The 17,125-nt window shown below is 49.5% G+C and overlaps 1 protein-coding gene across 1 annotated transcript; it reads left to right on the top strand.

Moving 5' to 3' along the window:
• Positions 1–2,916: 2,916 nt before the first annotated feature.
• Positions 2,917–16,424, top strand: PRELP (proline and arginine rich end leucine rich repeat protein). Its single transcript, XM_004375264.1, has 3 exons — positions 2,917–3,015; positions 12,173–13,164; positions 16,201–16,424. Exons 2-3 carry the CDS (start codon positions 12,189–12,191, stop codon positions 16,374–16,376), a joined length of 1,152 nt encoding a protein of 383 aa, XP_004375321.1. The 5' UTR covers positions 2,917–3,015; positions 12,173–12,188; the 3' UTR covers positions 16,377–16,424.
• Positions 16,425–17,125: the final 701 nt, after the last annotated feature.

Here is a 17,125-nt window from a genome sequence, read left to right as displayed (position 1 = left end):
CCACATGGTCTCAGGTGTGTGACTCAAAAAGTGTTCCCCTAGCCATTGTTTCTCCTGATCCCCGTGTTATCCTGAATGTGCCCTGGGAGGGAGATGGGCCAAGATTATTACCTTACTGAGGCTCAGGGGTGTTATGAGGCCTGTTCACTATGTAGCTAGAGAATCCAAAAGCCCACTGCCGTCAAGTCAGTTCTGACTCATGGCAACCCTGTAGGGCAGAGTAGAACTGCCCCCTAGGATTTCCAAGGCTGTAATCTCTATGGAAGCAGACTGCCACATATTTCCCCCACCAGAGCAGCCGGTGGGTTCAAACCGACAACCTTTTGGTTAGCAGCCAAGTGCTTAACTGCTGTGCCACCAGAGCTCCTTAGCTAGAGAATAGCAGAGTTGAAATTCTAACCCAGGTGTCCTGACTCCAAATCTCAGGCTCTCTGCCCCTCACAATATTTCTGGAACAGAATTCAGAAATCACTTAGTACAACCTCACATTTTGCAAATGGTGAACCGAGGCCAGAGAGGGAAAGGACACTTCTAAGGTCACACAGTTTGTAAGAGGCAAAACCAAGTCTCAAGAACACAGTCTCCTGTCTCCCAGTCTAGAGGTTGTTTTGTCCTTTGTCAAGAAGATGAAAAAGGACAGTTGGTTAAAACAACATGATACCTTGTCCCTTCTAGCATCTCCAATTTGTCCCAACTCACTTCCCTATCTCAGCCGTTGCCTGTAGACCAGTGAGTGTGAGCTCACACGTCTTCATGGCAGGCAGATTGTAACTGAGAGAGGTAGTGTAGGCCCCAGATTCTGGGATAAGAAAGCACAGAGGGGTGGACACTGTGTGGAACCAGGAGTGCATGTCCTGCCTGAAGGCATTCAAATAAATCAGTGCTTCAAAATATATCAGTGGGGTTTGTGGGAGTGAGGGGCACAGCTGAGACAAGACTGGCCATGAACTGGCAATTGTTGAAGCTGGGTGTTGGGTGCATGGGGGTTACTAATACTATTGTGTGTAAATACGTATATGTTTTACTTTTCCATAACAAAAAGTTGTTGTTATTTTTTAAATGAATGTGTTGCCAAAAAAAACAAACCCATACTGGTTTTTTCAAGCCATCTTAAGCCCAAAGGCCACCAATTAGCAAACTCTGCTCTAGACATTCTTGAATAGCCCCTGTCCATCTCTATCCTTCATCCTAATTCCCTCTGCATAGCCTGGGATCTGCGGACATGAGAGCGTGAGGAAAGAGGACATACTGGCTTGGGAGTGTTCATCATCGATGCCCAATTGCATGGACTTTTGGGATTTGGACGGATCCCATAAACATGGATGCAGGTCACACCCACTGCACCCCACCGACACTCCCCGTGCCCTGCTCATCCTTTCTGCACCTCATTGCATCCTACTTACCTTTCTTTCTCTGCCTACCCCCCGCCACACCAAGATCAACAAGCAAATCTAGAGTTTGAGGTTCTCAGCCTGCAGATGGGGACATAACCCACCTGGATGAAAGCGCACGCGTGGCCTATACATGCAGGCTTAGCAGACTGTGGAGAACTCGTGGTTTGGGGTAAACGGCGGGTAGGGAAAGAAGGTGTGAGTTTCAGCTTTTCTTCTCCTTTTAGTGGGCTGGTTTCTATTCGTCATAATCCTTCTTTGAGTCTCTACTATTTTCCCAGTTTATAAAGTGCTTTCCACGCTTAGGATGTCATTTAATCTTCCCAACCCTGTGAGGTAGGGATTTTATAGATGAGAAAACTGAGGCTCCACATGATGGATCCACTTGCCCAAGATCACACTGCTTGCGGAGGGCAGAACCCAGGCTTGCTGACCCTAACTGCAATACTCCTTCCTCTCCCCCAGATTGGGAAGAGGGTGGTTCTTTGTCATGGGGCTCTCTGTGCAACCAGATGGTAGAGAATGTAAATACCGCTGAGTGTTCTAAGTGCTCAACTGGAGGGGCCAGTAGTTTTGATGGGCTGCTACTTAGCTGCAGGGGTGTTGTTTTTCCTCAGCTGAGGATCATTGTTATAGCTAATGGTGTTCCTTGGATGGGTCCTTTGGGAATGTTGACATGGATTGGTTGGTGGCGGGGGGGGGGGGGTTTGGATTTCCTCCTACACTTTGTGGGATGGCCATACAGCCAAATCTCACCTGATATGGAGAACCTGAAATAGGACATGGACATGATCTAGGGACAGTGACTTAAGGTCCTATCGAATTTTAATCCTGTCTACTTTGCTATGTGACCCCAAGTCAGACTTCTCCCTCTCTGGTCCTCAGAGCATCCCTTTGGCGGCCAAACCAAAGCTATCTCCCCATGCCAGTTGACAGCTCAGTGAGACTCCACTCCCTTAGCAACCTCCTAGAGACGCTGATAGAGCTGGATTGTCACTGCACAGAGGAAACACCCAGCCCCCTCACTGGTTTGGGAATTTAACCCTAGGGGAGTGATGGGCATCAGAAAGAAGGCAGTTGTTAAGGGGAGGGATCAAACAGGCTGGATGGACTCAGCCCCAGCCTGCACACAAGTTGCTTTTCATGCCTCTTTGCTCTGTGAGTTTGGCTTGTTTTTCAAATATGGGCCAAACAATCCCCCTCCAGAAGCAGCAGCAGCAGCAGGAGAAAATGTTATTCAAACAAGTCTGTTAGTGGGCATGGAGTGTGGATGAAGTCTTTGGGAGTTTTGGCTGCCAAATAAAGACTTTATTGTTGTCATTCCTCCTTCCCGAGTTCCCTCCCCATCTCCTCCCCTCCCTGCTCCCTCCCTTCCTCATCCCCTCCCTCCCTACCAGCTGCCCCTCCCTCCCTCTAACCTAACTCCCCACCCCAATAGGATCTGGTGGAAGAAAAGTTAGGCAAACACAAGCAAGCAGCATCACCAGGCGATCAGAACTCCTAGCAGACACGAGTGAGACTCAGACTCGCTGCTGCCACAGCTCTGCCGAAGGGTGGGGGAGGAAGAGGAGGGAGCCTTCCCGGGGACTAAACCAGAGCTGAGAGGAGAGGCAGGTGTGTGCAGGTAAGCCCAGTGGGGAGGGGTCGGAGACAGCGAATCATTCTCCCTCCAGGAAGTTTCCTCCTGCTCTGTCCAACCTAGACGACTGATCTGGGCTCCTTCCTTTCTTGCACCTTTTTCTCCTCTCAAATGAGCTCAAGTTTAGCTTCACTTCTCTCTGACACCCTCTTCCTCCTCCTTCTCTTCATCATTCTAGATCCCTACCTCGGCTGGGTGCAAAATTAAACGTTCTTAGTACAGATGTTTGCTAGGCTGCACACAGTATTTCTACAGACAGGTGTCTCCATAGAAACCAGACTACAAAACTCATTTATCTGCACCTTTTCACACATTGCCACGCACAGCACAGAGAGGCTGTGCTCTCTCATACACACACACAAATACACACACAAAATTAAGGCATCCTGTCCCTTCACGTCCACCCTCTGACTGTATCTGACATGCAGAGCTAGACCACACAGTGAGGAGAACTAGTGACACGCGCACACGCACGCACACACTCATGCATGCGCACACATTCCCTGCATTTTGTCTCTCACCCTCTCATACGCCTCTGCAGCTGTAAGAGCAAAGAAAAAGTGCGCGTTCCCACCAAGAGCCAAAAAGAAAGTCTTGTGTCCTAAGTCCAGGCTGAGCAGGGAGGAGATGAGAAAGAGCAAGCGCTGGAAGGATATCTTCGTTCTTTAGAGCTTAACTGGGTAGGAGGGAGAAAAAAAGTGGCTCTCCAACCGACCTTCGGGGTATCTTCCCAGCAGCCCTGAATTTCTCTCTCACTTGTCCAAACCACTTGGCTCTTGGAAAGAAATGGAAGAAAGTGACCCACTTTCAAAGCCTCAGAGGTCCTAATTCCGAGCTCTGGGGAGCAGTTACTTTTTTTTCTGCAGGCAGTCAGAAAACATTTCATTTTAAAGCCTTTTCTTAATTATCCCAACATTCAGGTTGGCCACGGGTCAGACACTAGTTCCTCAAGCAGTCAGGGAGGGGAAACGCACTCCCCTATTCCTCTCCACCATAGAGAGAGTGCTGCCCCAAGGTAGGCAGGTAAGGGCGAGGTCTGTGCTCCCAAACCTGACTGATCTTCAGAATCACCTGGGAGCTGAGGGGGTGGGGGTGGGGGCTTGCTAAAAATATAGATGGTCTGGGCCCCTCCCTCCAGCCCTACTGAATCGAGCATTCCACCAGATCCTATTGGGGCGGGGAGGGAGGAGTAGTTTGTTGTTGTTTTAATACTTTAGAGGTTTCTGACAGCCGCCAGGGCTTGAGAACCTGAATCAGCAGACCCAAGGGAGACCTTCGTGGTGATTTAAGAGGTCAGGGCTCTGGCAGTGTTAGCTGGGCACAAAGGTTATGTGGTTTCCTGGAAAAAGATGATCTGATAGAGAAGTTCCAAAACCAAAAACTCAAACCAGTTGCTGTTGAGTCGATTCCGACTCATGGTGACTGCATGTGTGCAGAGTAGAACTGCTCCATAGGGTTTTCAAGCCCTTTTGGAAGCAGATCACCAGGCCTTTCTTCCAAGGTGCCTCTGGGTAGGTTCGAACTACCAGCCTTTCAGTTAGTAGTCAAGTTCTTGACCGTTTCCACTGCCCAGGGACTCCTAGAGGAGCTCCAAACAGCCAAAGCCCCAGCTCAATGCTGTGGAGTCAATTCCGACTCATGGTGACCCCATATGTTTCAGAGCAGAACTGCTCCATAGGTTTTCTTGGCTATAATCTATCTGGAAGCAGATCACCAGGCCTTTCTTCTGCAGCACTGCTGTGTGGGTTCGAACACCAACCTTTTGGTTAGCAGCCAAGCACAAACTGTTTGCACCACCCAGGAACCTAGAGGAGCTCCATATTGTTCCAAATAACGAGCCATCCTTTCTTTGTGGGTGAACAACCCCAGCAGGGGTGAGCACCTGAGGGAACAGGATGAGCTCCTGGGAGCTCTCCCTCTCTTCTCCTTGCAAACGCTAACAGCCATGTGCTAGGTGCCAGAGGGAAGTTACCCCCAAGATTGTTCCCAAGAGCTTGAGTTTCCCCTCACTTGCTAATCTGCCTGCCTGGGCCCCCAGGACCACTGCGTTGGGCCCCTCCCCTGTCCTTCTAGACCTGTCCTCTCCTGCCTGGCAGCTGTCTGTTCTGAGGGCTTTCCAGATGAAGGGCTGAATAGCAAGCTCTTAATGCCCTCTACCTCTCCCTGGTGGGTAGCCCACTTGTTGGGCATGTAAGCGAGGTGTTTCAAAGCTGAAAGGGGCAAAAAAGCCGAGGGTAAAAGGCTGGAAGGGGAGGTCATGAGTTACAGTGGGGGCTCCACAGCCAGCTGAGGAAGGGGCTGCCTCACACTTTCCCTGCCTAGCATCCCCCTCTCCAGTTCAGAAAGGCCTGGCAGGTTGGCGAATTGAAAGGATAAAGTGAGCACCCCCAGGTGGCTGGAGCCTCCTATGGTCTCTCAATTTAGCTGCTTCTGAGACCCACATGTGGTCTCACAGGTCACACAGGAGAGGAAGCTGCTGTGTGTGGAAGAAGGAGGAAACCAAGGAGCCAGTGCCCCAGCTGCAAAGATCTCTGCCTTAGGCAGGTGGGGCTGCCCTCTAGCCAGGCTGAAGGGAAATGAGCCCCATTACTTTGAAATAATAATAGCATAACACTCACTGAGCATGCACTTTGCACAGCGTGATGCATTTAACCTTCGAGACAATCTGAAAGGAAAGTATTATAATTCTCACTGCACAGATGAGGAAACCTAAGCTTAGTGGAGGTAAGAGATTTGTCCAAGGTTACCCAGCTAAGGAGGTGAACAGTTCCAGGATTAGGACCCAGATCTGTAACCACCCAAGGTATCGGACTGATTCTTCTAGGGCTTCTTCGGGGCTTGGCTAGACTAGGGGATGGAAGCAGAGAGAAGGATATGGCAAGGTGACAGGCCGTCAGAGGGGAAGAGCTATCCCATCCTTGTTTCTCCCTGTCTCTCAGAATGGAAAACTTGCTCTCTGGACTAGCGGCCTGGCACCAAAGAAAACTTCACTCTGTTTACACTTTCCTGGTGGTAGACGCTGGGGAGACAGATGGTCTCTCTGCAAGAGTGTTATGTTTATTTTTAGCACTTTTTGATCTGCAGTGCGTTTTAAAGTCACTTATCATACTTGCTTCTGACGACTGGGTGAGGAATAAACCAAAACCAAACCCGTTGCCATCGAGTCCATTCCGACTCATAGCAACCCTGTAAGACAGAGCAGAACTGCCTCATAGGATTTCCAAGGCTGTCATCCTTACGGAAGCAGGTTGCCACATCTTCCTCCCACAGAGCAGCTGATGGGTTTGAACGGCCAACCTTTGGGTTAGCAGCCGAATGCTTAACCACTGCACCACCAGGGCTCCTTGGATGAGGAATAGAGGGAAGAATTTGTGATTCTATTTTACAGCTAAGAAAGCTGAGGCTCAGAGCAGTGTCATGTCACTGGGGACTGGTAGAGGGGCGGAGAACTCACTCTGTTGACTGGAATGCACCATGATTCTCTCCCACCCTCCCATCAGGCTCACTGTTACAATGAGTTCACCCCCAGGAAAGGGGCAGCTGCATCAATGATGTGTTGGATTCATCATGTCCCCACTCCAGCTCCTTTGGGGCTTGGGGGCCTTGAAGGGTCTCAGGCAGTCTGGGTGGGCCTGCTCACTCCTCTGACAACTGGGCAGAGACCACCTGATTTTCCCTGCATACGGCTTCTTTCTGGGCATCAGGAAGAGAATAAAGGATGGCTTTTAGCAGCCTGGGTTTAGAACAAAAAGAAAGGAATGAAGAGAGAGGGTCGTTGCTGTGTCCGTGGGCATGGCTTTGGGGCAGGGACAGCCCTGTTCTCCACGGCAGGGTAGCTGGCTGGATTAAGCCATGGACGCTTAGGGGTGAACAACTGGACTGGAAATTTGACAAGAGAGAAGAATGCCAGTAAGTAGGGTGGGGTACCCCGGTGCTAACCCCACCTTAACCCTGGGAGACAAATCAACCTCACTCCCAGCCCAACCCCAGTCCCAAACTCTCCATGTGAAGGCAATTATCCTTAAAGCTGCTCCTAATGACTTGACAAACCCATCTGGAACTCAACCGAGCCCTGCCCTGAGCCTAAACTTTGCACCCAGTCCTGGTGTTCTAACCTTAAATGAACGAATTAATGAGATAGATAGGAAAAAGGATTACATCACTTTAAAAATCAGAGTCTCTCTAGAGAACCTGCTCTTATTATAAACAAATAAATGAATAAATAAAGCCTCTGTCATTTGCAGGAAGCCCTGGTGGTGCAGTGGTTAAGTGTTATGGGTGTTAAACAAAAGGTCGGCAGTTCAAATCCACCAGCTGCTCCTTGGAAACCCTGTGGGGCAGTTCTACTCTGTCCTGTAGGGTTGCTATGAGTTGGAATTGACTTTTTTTTGGCCATTTGCAGAGATTTTACAGTACAGCACACACCCTTTCATGTATGCAATCTCGTTTGATCCTTACACAGATAAGCAGCCTGGGGCCTGGAAGGAGAGGCAGAGCCAGGATTCAACCCCAGATCTCCAATAGTTGGGACTGAAATTTGAGTTTAAAACCCTTTTAAGAAATGTTCTTAAATGCAGAGACTGAATTTTGGGTTGGGCAAGGCAATTGCTTTTCTCTCCATGAAACAGCTGCCTTTTGAGAACCAGGGGTGGAGACCAGGGCTGTGTGAAGCTGGTTGTTGTAAGCGGTCAACAAGCTTTCACTGAGCGGTGTGCAGAGCCCAGGAGAAAGTTGGAGGGAGGTGGCTAATGCTTGCAAAGGTATAAGGGGAAAATATATACATGACCCTCCCCAAAAAAGCTACAGGAGCCTGGTGGCGCAATGGTTAAGTGCTCTGCTGCCGCTAACTGAAAGTTCGGCAGTTGAAACCCACCAGCTGCTCTGCGGGAGAAAAGACCTGGAGATCTGCTCTTGTAAAGACGACAGCCTAGGAAACCCTATGGGGGCAGTTCTACTCTGTCCTACAGGATTGCTATGAGTCAGAATCGACTCGATGGCACCTAACAACAACAAAGGCGCTACATGGTTGGACAGAAGGTTCTGGAAGGCAGGAGCATAGAGAGTGTGGTTTGGGGGCTCTGTGGGAGGGATAATGACTCCCCTTGGAGTTCAGAGCCCTCCAATCTGTCTCGAAGATTCTGGTTTCAGAGGCTTATGACATCTCAGAGCAATGGATGTGCTGTCAGAACTTTCCCTCCAGACAGAAAAGCTCAGCAGGAAGGGACAGTACCTGATGAGAAAAGCCTTAGAGATGAACGCTATTTCCCTAAAAAAGAAGCACGCGAGCACACACACGCACACACACACACACACACACACACACACACACAGGCTCTAACTAAGCTGTGGGCTGACAGAAGGGGAGCTGAATGGACCCAGTATGCCCATGGAACAGTCCCCAGGGAGTTTTTCCTAGGGAACCTCCTCTTGGCTCTGGGACGGCCTGGCCAGCCCTCTCACGTTCAGAATGTGAAAGGGTCAGAAGGACTCTGGGAAGATAAGACAAGTTCTCTGAAGGGTCTGGCCCGGGAGATGTCTGTATCTTTACTGTGGACGAGGAGCAGCAGGAGGCTAGCCTCTGGGTGGCGCTGTGACTGACCTGCTGGCTCTGGTCCCTCCTGCCAGTGGAGACCAGGGCTGCACACTGAGAGGCCCTCCCCCAGCAGAGGGCAGTGCCAGAGTCTGTGCCTTTCATACCAGTCTTTGACTCAACGCCTGGGCAAGCTTTATTTACTTAATGTGGGTCCAGTACCTGGTGTCTGCTGTTGGTAATGAAGGCCATGAAGGGAAGCAGGGAAACTCCATCCAGTGCTAGGAAGCCGCCTAGGGCTTCGAGTCTCACAGCAGGAGAGGATTCTTGCTTATTCTGAGGCTTCTGGATGCTTACAAGATAAATGCCAAAAATAAATAAGTAAAATAATAGAATCACAAAAATTGGGGCTTTAAAAATGTTTGTTTTTAACATATTAATGCTTTAACTACCCCTTAATTTATATGCAAATGACTGTGTTATTTTCAAGTCATAATTGTAGTTCATCAATTACAGTGATGTGGAGTCTGGCAACAAGACTCAAATCTAAAGTTATGCAATGAACACTTTCTCTTTCCAGTCCTTTCAGTGTATTCCTAAGACTGTTATCTCCTCAGTGGAGAGAAGGCCAAGAATCTAACTGCAAGGCCCTTTGTGATAGGAGGCCTGGAAAAATGTCCCTCCTGGACCTCCTTGGAGAGGGCTTCTGGGAAGAGGACCACCTTAGAGGGAGGTAGAGAAGGAACACGGGCTGCGGGACAGTTTCTTCCTGCCTGCCTCCCCTTCCTTTCTTCTGCCCTCCCTCTTTTCCTTCCTTCCTCTCTTCCTTCCCTCCATCCTTCCTTCCTTCCTTTCTTCCTCCCTACCTCATTTTCTTCCTTCCTGCATCCCTCCCTTCCTTCCTTCCTCTATTCCATTTACTACCTAAGGGTCACGTACATGCACATAGGTGACATGTGACTGTGAGTTTGTTCATATGTGTGCTATGAGGGGAGGCACATGGTTGTGTGTGTGAGACAGTATGCAGGCTGGTGTCAAGTGTGTGTGTGTGTGTGTGTGTCATGATAAAGGAGTGGTGGGATCCCTCCACCCACCCAGAGGTTGAGCTCCACTCTCTTTCCTGCTTCTTGCCACATTCAGCTTCTCCTGTCCCAAGACTAGGCAGCTGCTCAGGGGCTTTTCTTGTCTTCCTTTGACCAAAGCCAGCAAGAAGTTGGGTGCCGGGTCAAGCAAGGAGGAGTCTAAGCTGATGTGGGCTCAAAGGGAAGGTGGGAGAGAGCTGGAGGTGAGGAACAGAGGCAGTGATCACAGGGTCCAGATGCAAGCGGGGGACACACTCCAGCCCACTCTATCTTACAGAACCCCAAAAAACCTGCATCTTCAACATGTCTCCAACCCCAGGAGGGGCAGGGGCATACCTACAACAATTGTGAGTAAGAGGCAAAAAGTGTTGGTTGAAGCAATATGGCTGGAGACCCTGTCGGGAGACCGGACGGGGTGTCATGGGGATGCTGGCCCTGGGGCAGGGAAAGTATACAGCACCCCTTCCCTGGACCTTTCCCAGCTACTTTCTGTTTGTAACCTTGGTCTATTGATATTTTCCCAGCTTCAGTTGAGATCAAACCACCCAGCCCTGACTGGGGATCATCAGGACATGTAGATGTGGTACCAGCTGGAAAGCAGAGTCACAAAGGACTGAAAGCCTGTCCCCCAACCCCTAGCCTGGAGCAACTCTTTGCACTTGCCTGCTACAGTCACATGAGCCCCTGGAGCCCAGAGGCCCATCTCGAAAAGAACAGAAGTGGCCAACTGTATCTGTAAGCCCATGTGTGCCTTGGGAGCCAAGTCAGTCCACAATGCCTCCATCCCAGCCCCTCCCTCCCAGCCCTAGCCGCATTCCAAACCTCCCCCAGGGTCAATGGATGTTCCCTGCAGTGACAGGGGAGGGATGGATCCAAGAGGAACACCCCCTCTCCCCTGCCCATGCTCCTGCCCACTGTGGGCCATTATCAAACCAGCAGGTGGCCAGGAGGCAACCCCTCCTCAGCAGGATATAAGAACACCCCATCCCCTTCCAGCAGCCTTGCCTAAAAATATTGCTCCTGTGGAGAAACTTCATGCTTCTCCATTTTCCGTTTGACCCATAATGTTCCCACTTGTTTCAAAAGGAAACAAAATGAAAAGTACCTGGCTTAACTATAGAGTGTACAGGAACTTAACGTACATTACCTTACACCCTTCAAAAGCAATCTGGCAAAGGCATATCTTGCTCTCATTTTACAGTTGAGGATACAAAGATGTTAAGTAACAAGCCCAAGGACACACAGCAAGGAGGTAGTGGAGCTTAGATTCAAATCCAGCTCTGGAAAATTTAGATTCCATTTGAGTCTTCTCGGATGGATAAGACACCAGGTCCTCCTAGACCTCTTGGGCTGGCAATTATCCTTCCCTCTGTCTCCTCCTATCACAGCACATTGCCTTCTGCAGGCAACCAACCAGAAAGGAAACCCTAAAACATCCTTCAGCTTCCCTGTTCCAAGTTCTTCCTGATATCTCACCTCATTACCACCAGCTCCAGTGGATATGGGGATAGGATCGGCAATACCAAGACAAAAGAAACGAAAGTGCTTTCCCCACATCTTTCTACCCCTTCTCTGTTTATTTTCTCTGCAGATTCCACATCTGGGGAGAAATTCTTGGCACGTCTCCTGCTGGCAAAGGCTGGTGTTCTCTGAGTCAAGTGCAGGGGATGCAGAACAGGGGGCCCAGAGCATCAGGGGGGGCCGGAGCATCAGTGCGCAGGGGTGGATGTGTGGGAGTCTGCAACACTTTCCTTCTCTCCCCAAATCTCCCTGAGCTCTTCTCTGGAAGGCAAGAGAGCTGGGTTTTCGCCCTGGGTCTGTTGTTAAATAGCTTTCTGGCCTCCCTCCAGCGCTCAGTTTTCGTAAACAGTGGGCTGTGGGCTTGATTGGTGGATTTTAAACCATTTTTAGCAATAAAACTTTTTTTCAAATGAATTCTTTGGCTAAACCTCAGAAACATAAAACAGATAAAAACAGAGCTGCTCAAGTTGACGCAGGAGTGGGCTGAGGGCGCTCCAGGCCATCTACTCAGCCTCCTCACTGAGGGAGGGGAACTCCACAGAAACTGGGGCCTCTGTGGGGACACAGTTTGAAAACCACATTAGGGGATTTCTAAGGAACCTTCCAGATTTAGCACCCTAGGACTTTATGTTTCATATATCCTAGCATTCCTTTTATAAAGATAGGGATGATTTTCTCATGCTATATATGGCAAAACTGAGGGCCAGAGAGGTTAGTGGTCTTCTCCAACAAGCCCCAGGCTCCTGACTCAAAGCCCCATGTGCTTCCTACCAGGATGGTTCAGCCTCTCCAGAGCAGGCTTAACACATTGAAGGCCGGACCTGGGCAGGGGATCCAGAGCCTCAGCTCTTGTTACTCCCTTATCAGCTGGGTACAAGCAAATAGAAGATGCTTCTACAGGTCCCTAAGCTTTGTCCCGGAGCCAGCCTGGCAGACTCTAGCTGTAAAGACAAGGCATCCAATTACTGAGACCCAGCAGGCTAATGGTATCCTACATCCCCTCCTGCAGGTGAGTCACCTGGATCATGAGGTCATTCCTCTGCTGGGTCCTCCCACTTCTTCTCATCTTGGCCTCAGTGACCCAAGGCCAGCCAACAAGGCAACCAAGACCCAGGCCCAGGCCCAGGCCCAGGCCCAGACCCAGACCCAGACCCACGCCCAGCTTTCCTCAGCCCGATGAGCCAGCGGAGCCTACAGACCTGCCTCCTCCCCTCCCACCGGGTCCTCCATCTATCTTCCCTGACTGCCCCCGAGAATGCTACTGCCCCCATGATTTCCCGTCTGCCCTCTACTGTGATAGCCGCAATCTGCGCAAGGTCCCTGTCATCCCACCCCGCATCCATTACCTGTATCTCCAGAACAACTTCATCTCTGAGCTCCCACTGGAGTCCTTCAAGAATGCCTCAGGCCTGAGGTGGATCAACCTGGATAACAACCGGATTCGCAAGGTGGACCAGAGGGTGTTGGAGAAACTGCCCAGCCTGATCTTCCTCTACATGGAGAAGAACCAGCTGGAAGAGGTCCCCTCGGCCCTCCCCAAGAACCTGGAGCAGCTGAGGCTGAGCCAGAACCATATCTCCAGAATCCCGGCCGGAGTCTTCAGCAAACTGGAGAATCTGCTGCTCTTGGATCTCCAACACAACAGGTTGAGTGATGGTGTCTTGAAGCCTGACACCTTCCAGGGCCTCAAGAACCTCATGCAGCTCAACCTGGCCCACAACATCCTGAGAAAGATGCCACCCAACGTGCCCACAGCCATTCACCAGCTCTTCCTTGACAGCAACAATATCGAGACCATCCCTAAAGACTACTTCAAGGACTTTCCCAACCTTGCCTTCATCCGGCTTAACTACAACAAGCTGTCAGACAGGGGACTCCCCGAGAACTCCTTTAACATTTCCAACCTGCTAGTGCTCCATCTGTCACACAACAAGATCAGCAATGTGCCTGCCATCAACAACAAGCTGGAGCACCTATACCTCAACAACAATTCCATTGAGAGTGAGTAGGGCAGGGCTGTGGGCGGGGCCACAGGGAGGGAGGATGGAGACTCCTATTGCCTCTGCCCTGCCTCAGGAGCTTCAGGGTGGGGTGATGCAAAAAGCATCTACTTTGGCATTGGACTTCTGTTCAAATCTTGGCCATACCACTTGTTATTTGTGTGACCTTGAAAAGATCTTTGACCTGTCTGGGAAGTTTCCTGATGTATAAAGTGAGAATGGTAATAATGCCTTCTGTCACAAAGTTGATGTGAGGACTTAATAGTTTTAATATGGATAAAGTGCCTAGAATACCATACCAGTACCAGTTGCCGTCAAGCCAATCACAGCTCATGGAGACCCCATGTGTGTCAGAGCAGAACTGCGCTTCATCGGGTTTTCAGTGGCTGGGTTTTCAGAAGTAGATTGCCAGGCCTTCTTCCAAGGCACCTCTGGGTGGACTTCATCCTCCAAGCTTTCAGCTAGTAGCCCAGTGCTTAGCCATTTACACCACCTAGGGACTCCAAGAATACCATGCTTGGCAGGTAATCGGTGACAGCAGAACGTTCCCTATTTTGTCCTATATCCCCTCTCGTCGGCTCCAGCTTCTTTGCTCTCCAGATCTGTTGGTTACGCAGATATGGAACATACTCCTGGACTTTCTCCTAACAGCAGCAAGAGACATTTAAATGTCCACCCTGAAATGCCCGGGGCTTGCTTGTTGCTGAAAGTGGCAAATGTGGGAGGATGCTTCTTCCAAGTCTGAGCCTAGGTTTTAAAGAGTCTGTAAGGGGTATACCCACAAAGGCAGCTGCCTAGTCAGGGTATGCAACTAGCAGCCAGAAAAAAAGTCTGCATGCTAGTGCTTTCTGAATCTGTCTGAAACATTGGGATGTTTAGTTGTATAAGCCAGTGCATTTAATGAAGAGTTTACCTAAGCTACATTTGCAAGGTCCTGGGCATGTGGTATCCATTGCAGCCCAGGATACCAGGGGAGGCTGGGAATGTCAGCTCTGAGCAGAGTATCAGCAGAGGAGTTTAGAAACCAAAGAAAGAAAATATTATCTGGTCTTTGAACAAAATCAGGTTCCATCCACACAAAGAATTCAATAGCTGAAAGGAAGAACGGGATCAAGTGGAAGAGGAATGACCCCTAAAACAATATTAGGAATTCTAAGTTTCCAAGCCAAAGAAAAGAGAAGGAGATGATTGAAGTTTCTAAATTATAAAACAAATGGATGGAAAATAGACCTCTTCATGGATCTGGGATAATTATAAGAAGTGGGAGAGGATTTCTAAGAGAAATGAATTCAGGAAAAGAGAAAAGCTGCCTAATTTCACCCTGCAGGTAGTACACTGATAGAACACATTGCCCCAGGAAGCTGTGTGGGCTGAAAATATAGACAGAAATGATATCTTGATTCATAAGTGGCTGACAGGCCTCTACAGGATTGTAGATGACCAGGTTGCTTGAGGGACATCTCTTGCCTTCTGAGGTGGAAGTCAAGAGAATCACGCCCCACCCACATGAGCCCACCCCCACCTAGTCTGTCTCCTGTGTCATTGACAGATGAGTTGAGTGGAGTCTAGGTTAGTGTGATGAGTATGTTCTTAGCAATGACCATACTGCCGCCATCAACTGTCCTTTACAGTTTGCAAAATGCCTTCGCCAACATTCTCTCATCTGATGTATAGCACAGGTACTACTCCCACAAGCTCAGAGATTTGAGAACTGAATATTAGGGTGGTAAGGCAACAGCCCAAAGTCTCAAAGCCCATAAGAGGAAAATCCAACACTAGGGTCCAAGACTTCTGTCTCCGATGCCAGGGCTCTTTCTGCTACTCCAAAGCTGAAGATGAGGCAGCGGTGGTTTAGTGGTAGAATTATTGCCTTCCATGCAGGAGACTCTGGTTTGATTCCTGGCCAATGAACCTCATGTGTAGGCATCACCAGCCCCTCAGTGGTGAATTTCGTGTTGCTACGATGCTGGATAGGTTTCAGCAGAGCTTCCAGACTAAGACGAACTAAGAAGATAGAACTGGTGCTCTGCTTTCAAAAATCAGCCAGTGAATACCCTATGGATCACAACAGTCTGATCCACAACCAAGTATGGGGATGACACAGGACGTGGCAGTGTTTTTTTCCATTGTGTATGGCCCCACCATGAGTCAGGGGCCAACTCAACGGCAGCTAAAAACAACAACAACGGTGATAAAGGAAAACAAAATTTCACACATGATGAATGAGGAGAAGTTTAGGGAGAAAAAAAGTTTCACTTAGAGTAACATCTAGCCCTAGCTGGTATCATCTAAGAGGTAAAGATTAAAAAAGAATCTCAGGTCCATGGACACTCAATCAATAGGCTCATGATGATCTCCCCAGGCCCCTTTCCTCTTCCTGTCATTCCTATTTCAGTTAAATGTCCAAGTCACAGGGAAACCTCCAGAGTGACTCTCATATCCACCTCCTGGTTTCAAATCTCACCACATCCATTTTTTACTCCACACCGTAGTTAGATATAAACCTGATCTTATCTCCTGCTCAACTCCATTCCATAGTCTAGAGATCGAAGTGAAATACTGGAAAGCCTACTAAGATTTGGCCACAACTTACCTTTTTGGATCCCTCTCCCTAGTGTATCACGTTGTACTATTTACTATTCCAGACTCTGCCATGAGCTTTTTGCCTCCACAACTTCATTCAGACAGGTCTTGCTATCAGAACACTACTCCCCAGGTTGTAATCCCACCTATCCTTAAAGGCCCAGCTCAAAGTTTCCTTCCTCCATGATTCTCCTAAGTGACTTTCCAATAACAAGCATTGTTGATCAGTTCCAACTTCATTCATTTTACAAATGAGTAAACTGAGCTTTGAGGTTATGACTAACCCGTCTGTGGTCACACATTCTGGAAATCAGCCAGGTCCAGAGAGGAGAACTCTCTGTTCTCCTTACTCTCAGTTGTTCACCTCCTTTTCCTCCCTCATCCTTTATTTCCAGCTGCCTTCTGTCCTGACCAGCCCACTCTGTTGCTGACCTCTCCCCTTCTTTCTCCACAGAAATCAACGGGACCCAGATTTGCCCCAACGACATAGTCGCCTTCCATGACTTCTCTTCAGATCTGGAGAATGTGCCACACCTGCGATACCTGCGCCTGGACGGGAACTACCTGAAGCCACCCATCCCACTGGACCTCATGATGTGCTTCCGCCTCCTGCAGTCCGTGATCATCTAGGCCCTTACTCTGACCCTGCATCTCCTTCAGACCAGACTTGAATGTTGGCGGCTCAGGCTGGGTGGGGTAACCAATAAGCATGGTATGCACCGGCTTGCATTGAGCGAGGTGTGCTAGGGCTTCATTGTATTTACTTACTAATCTGTGGTGAGCAATTACACATGGGTTTCACCACATCTTTGACGTGGTGGGGACAGGTGAAATGGTACACTGCAGATTGATGGGAAGGCACATTTGGGCCCGTGTGTACCTTGCTTATTGGGTAATCCGGCCCTGGCTCAGGCACCCGTGCGCACCACCAGCTCTCTCCAACTCCCTTTCTTGCTCCTAGCTTTGCCTTTCTTATCCCACCTTTCTAAGGTAGGCAAAAGCCATATACTCTGTTGCACCCCACAGTCTTTGGAGTGAGAATTCCAAGGGCTTGATTTGTTCCTGTCCAATTCAAAAACACCCACTGCACCCCAAACTTCTGGCCTTATGTGGTCTCCCTTTGCCCCAGAAGCCTAAATATGTGTCTAAAGACTTCAGATCCCCTTCTCTCTTCTCCTCCACCCGTTTCTGGATGGAGGATCTTGGTCCTGGCCACAGCAAGCAGAAGACGGTCAGGGGCATCCTGGAGGTGTGGCTCAGAAAGCCTGCTAGAGACTCCTCCATTGTGGGCAGCTCTGGCCCAAGGAGGCTGAGAAACCCAGGTCATCTCCGCCAAGGATCCCTTCTTCCAAAACTGCTGCTCCACCACTCCGTTCCCT

The sequence above is a fragment of the Trichechus manatus genome, unplaced genomic scaffold (assembly GCF_000243295.1).
Source record: "Trichechus manatus latirostris isolate Lorelei unplaced genomic scaffold, TriManLat1.0 scaffold00035, whole genome shotgun sequence".
In the NCBI taxonomy this organism is placed as follows: Eukaryota; Metazoa; Chordata; class Mammalia; order Sirenia; family Trichechidae; genus Trichechus; species Trichechus manatus.
Note: the sequence above shows the minus strand (reverse complement) of the source record. Positions and strands in the feature narration are given on the sequence as shown.